This window comes from Nicotiana attenuata, unplaced genomic scaffold (assembly GCF_001879085.1).
Source record: "Nicotiana attenuata strain UT unplaced genomic scaffold, NIATTr2, whole genome shotgun sequence".
Lineage (NCBI taxonomy): Eukaryota > Viridiplantae > Streptophyta > Magnoliopsida > Solanales > Solanaceae > Nicotiana > Nicotiana attenuata.
Window position 1 is genome coordinate 744,786 of NW_017670408.1, and position 9,008 is coordinate 753,793.

Here is a 9,008-nt window from a genome sequence, read left to right on the forward strand (position 1 = left end):
TGTCTCTTGTTTGGTGAGATAGAGTGATAAAGCACGAAGGGTGATGCCGTGCACGTTTAAATTATTTATATGATGATGAAGGGTGATGCCGTGCACGTTCCTATTATTTATGTGGTGAGGAAGTGTGATAAAGCACGAAGGGTCATGCCGTGCACGTTTCCATTATTGATTATTTGGTGAGGTTGAGAGTAAAAGCACGAAGGGTGATGCCGTGCATTTTTATTTTGCTGTGTTTACTTGTTATCACCGGTTCAAGGTTTACTAGCTGTTTTAAATTCCTCTACTGCTGTGATTCTTGTTTTGATACCCCTCAGCATGTTTCCCTTCCCGTTAATGTTTGTTTATCTTCTGTTAATTGTTATTTTTGTTAGCATACTATATAACTGCACAGGTTTATATATGTGTCTTGTCCTAGCCTCGTCACTACTTCGCCGAGGTTAGGCTCGGCACTTACCAGTACATGAGGTCGGTTGTACTGATACTGCACTCTGTACTTTCTATGCAGATTTTGGTACCGGACTGTGCTGACCCGATTTGAGCTGCTTCCTTCAGTCCAACAGGAGACCCAAGGTAGATCTGCCGGCGTTCGCAGACCCCGGAGTACCCTTCCAGTTATCCTAGTTTCATGTTTTTTTTAATTCGAGAACCGTTGTATTTTTCTTTCAGCCAGTATTTGTAGTGACTCTTAGTAGTTCGTGGATCGTGACACCAGATTTTGGGCAGTCGTGTATTAGTACTTGGATTACTATAAAATTCCGCTTTCCTTTAATCTGTTTAGTTTAATTGATGTTATTTACTGTATTGGATAGTGGTTAGTGTGTTGAATCTTTATCTCTTGGCTTGCCTAGAATTCCGAAAAGTTAGGCGCCATCACGATCCCGACGGTAGGAAATTCGGGTCGTGATAATAATTAACAGAGAAAACTGATAAAATAGCACGGGCTAGCCAGTTTTCAGACTGGTAATTAAAAAATAGCCAGCGTTTGTAAAGTCATTCAGAAATAGCCACTATTTTGCTGCAACACGGAAAGTTCCAGCATAATATACAGAAGATTGATGCACCTGTGTATGAACTTCTAGCATATTATGCTGGAACTCCAACATACGAAAAGTTCCAGCATAATATACTGGAGATTCGAGCACCTGTGTATGAACTTCCTCCATATTATGCTGGAACTCTAATATACTATGACGGAAGTCTAGTATATTATACTGGAATATTTTCCGAATTTTGAACAGTGTTTTCGTTCAGATTTATCTTTACATGAAAAATGACTAAAATTCGATTACTTTCGAAATTGTGGCTATTTTTCAATTACTACTTGTAAATCTGGCTATTTTTGAATTTATCCCAAAAAAACTCTAGTTATAAATATTGACACTAGATAGCCAATAAATGTATATCACAACAATAATGTATATAACATAGTTTTATTTTTCTCCAAACTTTATTTTCCTTCTTTGTATATCTAAAATATGAAATTATAAATATAGATGTCTATAATTTATTATTGGTCTTCGTATTCAAGTATATAACACAAAAGCTACTGTGTTATTTATTTATCACGGTGTATACACATCAAATAACGTATATATATATATATATATATATAAAAACTTTATTCTCCTTCTTTGTGTATTTCAAAATGTATATTAAAAGTGTGTGTTCCTTCTTTGTATATTAAAATATATATCAAAATTTTATTTTCCGTCTTTGTATATCTCATTATACAACACATATTTATTATGGATATACACAAATATATGTGCTAGAGATATATTAATACACAAGATGAAAATTAGAATGTTTTTTGTTAATTAAAAAAATGTATTTACGTATAAATCAAGGCCCAATACATCATATGTTTATATTACGTATAAATCTACTCATTTCCGATGCTCTATCAAGAAATTTTGCCTGTAGCAACAATACGAATATAAAAACTCTCTTGATGTTATAAATAGAATTGTATTTATGGTGAATGTTTATATTTAGAGAGATTCTAGGGTTCATTGCTTGGTGGCTAAGTCACCCTCTCCCTATAAATAGAGGGTTCTATTCTATTGTAATTGATCCCAAATCAATAAGAATTCTCTCTCCCTACTTTTCTCTGCAATACTCTTCTTTCTACTTTTATTATTTCATAACACGTTATCAGCACGAGACTCTAACCAATTGAGTAGAAGCTTTGGGATTGAGCATAATGATTGTCAATTATTCCATAAACTTCCTTCATGATTAAATTTTGGATTTAAGGTAAGTATTTTACTTTATTTTTCTCTTTTAAATTCTTGAAATTCTATAATTTGATTTTATATATAAGAAAAGACAACAAAGTTTGATTATAACTCTAATGGAGTTTGTAAGAAATTACACCCACTTGAAGTGCTAAAATTTCTATGCCTTGCCATGATCAAATTCATGTACGATTGTGGGCAAACTATTAAAAATCCGTCCCATTGAATTTGCTCCATTCTCATTCCTTTAAGAGAATGTGATAGCAGTATGTGATAAGTCTGAAAGAAGACAAAATTATTACCGTGAAGGTATCAATGGATGTGGACGTGACAATAGACGAAATTATAATCGTCATCATTTGTGGTAATGAGAACAATAAGAATTCTCTCCCTCTACTTTTCTCTGCACTACTCTTCTTCTTCTTTTATTATTTTATATACATCAGTTTGATATACATTATATACGAAAGTATATTATTTTCTCCCCTCACAAGTGCTTCAAGGTCAGGAACCAAATAATTTCATCTTATTATTATTGATGTGCGGTGTATATTTTGATTAACACCATAACGCACAAAGGTGGATTCTCAAAGTTGAGGTAACAAGTTAGTTTTTCTAACATGAGGGGGAGACATGATAAACAGTTGAGAAAAAGTTACGTGGAATGAATTATCATTTGTATATCTAGATCCTCGAATAAGATAATATGAGCTTGAGGTTCATAAAAAAGGATAATTCATTTGCAATATATTGCAAAGCATGCCAGACGCATTTGCTGACCCAAAGAAAGTAACTATATTCTCATTGCAAATGCTCTTATTAAGTCCTAGAAGGACAACGTCTATGGTACACTTAAAGCATATAGACAAATCGATTTCAAATAAACTTCTTAATATAGAAGATGAGCAAATGATCAAAATGATCATAATAAGGAGGCAAGTGATCTAGAAGATCACATGACATAACACTTCATAAAATCTCAAGAGAGATTCAGGTACCTGAAAATATGAATAAAGTTATCTCTATGTTATGTCTTTATGAAAAAATATTGAAACTGATATAAAATATTTGCCGACGACATCTATGATAGCGCTAAATATATATATGAGGATCTTAAGTCTGAAGAAACAACTCAAATAGAATTGGTTTCATATGAAAGCCATGTAGTTTTGAACATGCATGTAGTTCAAACACTTGAAAGTATAAGTCAATGGTATGTGCAATCAGTTTTCGATATCTTATATGTCTAGCATGACATGAAAACTTGATATGCATCTAAAGTCTATTACATGACTTATATGACTTAACTTATATGACAATCCTTGAAGGATTTAAATTGCTTAAAGCATATAGAATTCATGGTCATGAAGTACTACATCCTCAGTGCAATTTGTACACAAATGTATCTTGCTATAACTATATGCATGATAATATGATACCAAGACCTCTATGTGAAGATATTGAACTGACGATTCCAACAAGATCATATGAAGACAATTCATCTCTATCAAGAATGATGATTTCAAGGTGCAATATATTCATTCAAGTTAATATGGCTGATTTGTTCATCAAATCTCTACCAAAGATCTTTTGAAGATGGTACACAAGATTGGAATGCAAATGCTCAAAGATGTGAATTGATGCTCTCATCAGGGGGAGTTAATACGCGTTGTACTCTTTTCCCTTACAAGGTTTTGTCCCACTGGGTTTTCCTTGCAAGGTTTTTAACGAGGCAACCAAAAGGCGTATTGTTAGATACGTGTACTCTTTTTCCTTCTCTAGAACTTTTTTCCCACTGGGTTTTATTTTAGTTAAGGTTTTAACGAGGCACATTATTTGTTGAATAGACATTCAAGGAGGAGTGTTATAAATAAAATTGTATTTATGGTGAATGTCTATATTTAGAGAGTTCATTGCTTGGTGGCTAAGTCACCCTCTCCCTATAAATAGAGGGTTCTATTCTATTGTAATTGATCCCAAATCAATAAGAATTCTCTCTCCCTACTTTTTTCTGCAATACTCTTCTTTCTACTTTTATTATTTCATAACACTTGATTATATATATAGTTAGCCTTTTTTCAATGCGTTTCTGAATTAAAATTAAAAAAAATTAAAAAGGAAGAAGAATTAAGATGGGTGCAAAGAGGAAAGAACGGAGGAATTTAAATAAAGGCTAAGGTGGTTGTGGACTTGTGGTGATGGTTCCAAAAATAAATAGGAAAGAAAGCTTTAGGGGATTAACTAAGTAATGAAACTCTTTTTTTAGGTTTTCTTTGTCAAATGTAATCTAAGGCCAAATATTTACCAATTTCTATTATGTTGTCGCCTAGTGTTTATTTTCCTAAAATGTTATAAAGGTATATGAGTCTTTAAGGTGTAGAAAAAAATAGACTTAATTAGTTGGCCACTTTTTAGCTCTGTTATTAAGGCTTGATCACCTTTTACATTGTAATGGCAAAGTAGACACTAACATGATTAAATTGACATTTTCTCCACAACTAAATCACGGAATACAACTTCAATAATCGGTATTGAATTTTAAAGTTTTGATAAGTGAACTCCTAGTAAACTATGCTGGAATTCAAAGATTTGCTGAATTTTCAAACCCACAAATGATTCATAATTATTTGAACTTTTATTTAAATCAGGAACGATTCCTGATTTTTGAATACACATTGTACTTTAATAAGTTTGAACTTTTACTAGTGAAAAATCCAAAATCTAGGATAAATTACTGGGTTTTAAACTTTTACTAGTACAAAATCCAAGAAAATCCATGAAAGATACTCTATTTTTGGATTCATATTATATTTCAATAATTTTTAACCTTTAAAACAAAATCTAGGATAAGTTAGTAGTTTTTGAACCTTTAATAGGAGGATTTTTTGCCGTACCCTATATTTGTGCCGAAGTCCAAAAAGAAGCATGTTATTTTGCTAGGTGTTAAAGAAATGTACAGATAAATTGATATTCTACTACTTGTTTTAGAGCTCTGTTTGTTGGAATTCTTTTTAAATCTAGTTTTTTCATAATCAGCATTCGTTCGTCAAGCAATTTTTTGGATCTGTCACAAAATCAGACTATAACATATGCAGAAGCAAAGGAAAAGCGGCGATCGATCTATACTTTTTTGAACCAGGAGATCTTCTCTATCCATCTATACTTTTTCGGCTATAGTCGTTTTGAAAATCAATTTCGATTTTAGGGTCTCAGATCTCCTCTATTTTCTATAGATCTGCTCAATTCCGAGTTCTTTATGTAAAATTAATTGTTATTATATCTTAATTTCGTTTTTTCTCCCTTGATTTCTCTGGTTTTTTGAAAGAAAAACCGTCATCTTTTCCAATAATTTTGGCTTTATTGAACCTGAAAAATCTTATTTTCTCCCTCTTTCATTCTTTCTTGTTTTCCTCTTCTTTGTACTATTGTGTTAGACCAAATATCCCCCACTATTTGTCCACCCTTCTTTCCTCTTGTTTTTCTCTTCTTTGATTTTGTTGGGGCTCCACCGGTGGTAGCGGAGGCAACACCTTTTTTTTTTGGTTCTTGGGTTTTGCTGTGTCTTTCAGATAATACGTGATGGCTATTGGAGACGAGCGAGGAGCGGGCGCGCAAACATAGGAGTGCTGCTAGGGTGAGTAGCAGTAAGGGGCGGTGGAAAGTTAGACGTGAACAAGCGAGGTGCCGCATCAGTGTCGTGTGCACCAAGACGACTTCCAGGTTCTTTCTCGGGAGTTGGTACCTCCCATTTTCCTATTCTCCTTCCCTTGCGTTAGTTAAATTGCTGCCTTTTTAGTTCTCATTAGTGTTAAGCTTTCTATTAGCTTCAACTTGTTTTCTCCTAGTCTGGTCCGCTTGCATAGTGAGTGTGAGTGATTCTCCTTACTCTGTTGTATGTATAGTGGCTGTAGTCTGGGATGGTAGAGTAAGGTCATGTCCTCGAGGAGGCCAGGGGGCGGGGCGGGGGTCAGGGGGTGGGACGGGAGGCAAGGGAGGTAAGGGGAACAAGGGTGCCTGTAGGTTGAGAATTGGGTCATGGAACATACGTACATTGACGGGTAAGTCTATAGAGATGGCGAAGATCCTTCAGAAAAGGAAGGTCAATATAGCGTGTGTCCAGGAGACTCGGTGGATAGGATCGAGGGCGAGGAATGCAGACGAGTATAAGCTGTGGTACTCTGGAGTCCTGAAGGGTAAGAATGGTGTAGGCATTCTAGTGGATAGGGAACTTAGAGAGTCTGTGGTAGAGGTTAGGCGGGTGAATGATTGGTTAATTTCTATTAAGTTGGTGGTTGGAGAGTGCACCATAAATGTCGTTAGTGCGTATGTGCCGCAAGCGGGCTTGGATGAGGAGATCAAGAGGCGCTTCTGGGAGGGGTTAGATGACATTGCGTGTAGTATTCCACCTGCTGAGAAGTTATTTATAGGAGGGGATTTTAATGGTCATATTGGGTCGACTGCAGGCGGTTATGGCGAGGTGCATGGTGGCTTCGATTTTGGGGATAGGAACTCAGGAGGAACTTCGCTGTTGGATTTCACAAGGGCGTTTGAGCTGGTGATTGCTAACTCTAGTTTCCCAAAGAGTGAGGAGCATTTGGTTACTTTTCAGAGCATGGTGGCGAAGACTCAGATTGAGTATCTGCTCCTTAGGAGGCGCGACAGAGGGCTGTGTAAGGATTGCAAGGTTATCTCGGGTGAGACCCTCGCGACGCAGCATAGGCTCTTGGTAATGGACGTCGGTATTTTGATGAAGAGGAAGAAGAGGACTGCACGAGGTCAACTGAGGATCAGGTGGGGAGCCTTGACTAAGGATAAAGCTCAGGAGTTGGAAAGGAGGTTATCGGTTGTAGGAGCCTGGAGGAGTAGTGGGGACGCGAGCGTTATGTGGTCGACAATGGCAGATTATATACGAGAGGCAGCGAGAGAGGTGTTGGAAGTCTTGAAGGGTTTCGTTGGCGGGCACAAAGGCGACTGGTGGTGGAATGAAGTGGTCCAATGTAAAGTGGAAGCGAAGAAGGCGACGTACCTGAAGCTAGTAGGGAGCACATGCGAGGTTGAGAAGAGTGCGAATAGGGAGAGGTATAAAGTATCTAGGAAGGAGGCAAAACTGGCGGTCACGGAAAGACTGTGGCTTTTAGTCGTCTATACGAGGATCTTGGGGCTAAAGGTAGGGAGAAGAAGTTATTCTGGCTGGCTAAGGCGAGGGAGAGGAAGGCTCGGGATCTGGATCAAGTGAGGTGCATTAGAGACGAGGACGGTAGAGTATTGATGGGAGAGCACCAGATTAAGCGGAGATAGTAGACTTACTTTTATAAACTTCTAAATGAATAAGGAGATCAGGATATTGTGCTAGGAGAGTTGGGTCATCCGGAGAGCCACCGCGATTTTGGGTACTGTAGGCGCATCAAGGTTGGGGAGGTGATGGGAGCTATGCGTAAGATGAGCAGGGGAAGAGCTACCGGGCCCGACGAGATCCCGGTAGAATTTTGGAGGTGTGTGGGTAGAGCAGGTTTGGAGTGGCTCATAGGGTTATTTAATGTTATTTTCAAGACGAAGAACATGCCGGACGAGTGGAGGTGGAGTACGGTAGTTCCGTTGTACAAAACAAAGATGACATCCAGAGTTGCAACAACTATAGGGGTATCAAACTATTGAGTCATACCATGAAACTGTGGGAAAGGGTAGTAGAAGCGAGGATAAGGAGGACGGTTTCTGTATCAGACAACCAGTTCGGGTTCATGTCGGGTTGTTCCACTACGGAAGCTATCCACCTTATTAGGAGGTTGGTGGAACGATACAAGGATAGGAAGAAAGATCTGCACATGGTGTTTATTGATCTGGAGAAAGCGTATGACAAGGTTCCTAGAGAGGTTCTTTGGAGATGTCTAGAGGCTAAAGGTGTGCCGGTTGCATACATTAGGGCGATTACGAACATGTATGATGGAGCTAAGGCTCGGGTTAGGACAGTGGGAGGCGACTCCGAGCATTTCCCAGTTATTATGGGGTTACACCAAGGATCTGCGCTTAGCCAATTCTTGTTTGCTCTGGTGATGGATGCACTGACACACCATGTTCAAGGAGAGGTGCCATGGTGCATGTTATTCGCTGATGACATTGTTCTGATTGAAGAGACGCGAAGTGGCGTTAACGAGAGACTGGAGGTTTGGATGTAGGCCCTTGAGTCAAAGGGTTTCAAGTTGAGCAGGACGAAGACGGAATATTTTGAGTGCAAGTTCAGTGCCGAGCCGAGGGAAGCGGGCATGGACGTGAGGCTTGGATCGCAGGTCATTTCTAAGAGAGGCAGTTTCAAGTACCTTGGGTCAGTTATCCATAGGGATGGGGAGATCGACGAGGATGTCACACACCGTATAGGGGTGGGGTAGATGAAATGGAGGTTAGCATCTGGAGTCCTGTGTGACAAGAAAGTGACTCCGCTACTCAAAGGTATGTTTTATAGGGTGGTGGTTAGGCCGGCCATGTTATATGGGGGAGTGTTGGCCAGTTAAGAATTCACATACCCAGAAGATGAAAGTAGTAGAAATGAGGATGTTGAGGTGGATGTGCGGGCACACTAGGATGGATAAGATTATGAATGAAGATATTCGGGAGAAGGTGGGCGTGGCTCCTATTGATGAAAAGATGTGGGAAGCGAGACTCAAATGGTTCGGGCACGTTCAGAGGAGGAGCTTGGATGCCCCGGTAAGGAGGTGCGAGCAGTTGGCGTCGGTGGGTACGAGGAGAGGTAGAGGGCGGCCTAAGAAGTATTGGGGA

The 9,008-nt window shown here is 38.6% G+C and overlaps 1 protein-coding gene across 1 annotated transcript; it reads left to right on the forward strand.

Annotated features, from left to right (window-relative positions):
- Positions 1-6,309: 6,309 nt before the first annotated feature.
- Positions 6,310-8,410, forward strand: LOC109239007. Its single transcript, XM_019405503.1, has 4 exons — positions 6,310-7,316; positions 7,376-7,494; positions 7,570-7,715; positions 8,096-8,410. Exons 1-4 carry the CDS (start codon positions 6,310-6,312, stop codon positions 8,408-8,410), a joined length of 1,587 nt encoding a protein of 528 aa, XP_019261048.1.
- Positions 8,411-9,008: the final 598 nt, after the last annotated feature.

Excerpts from the sequence above, each read along its gene's own strand:
- LOC109239007 (XM_019405503.1), top strand. The coding sequence starts at position 6,310 with ATGGCGAAGATCCTTCAGAAAAGGAAGGTCAATATAGCGTGTGTCCAG. Across the intron at positions 7,495-7,569 it reads GTGCATTAGAGACGAGGACG|GAGATCAGGATATTGTGCTA; the intron begins GTAGAGTATTGA and ends TAAATGAATAAG. Across the intron at positions 7,716-8,095 it reads CCGGGCCCGACGAGATCCCG|GTTCCTAGAGAGGTTCTTTG; the intron begins GTAGAATTTTGG and ends GCGTATGACAAG.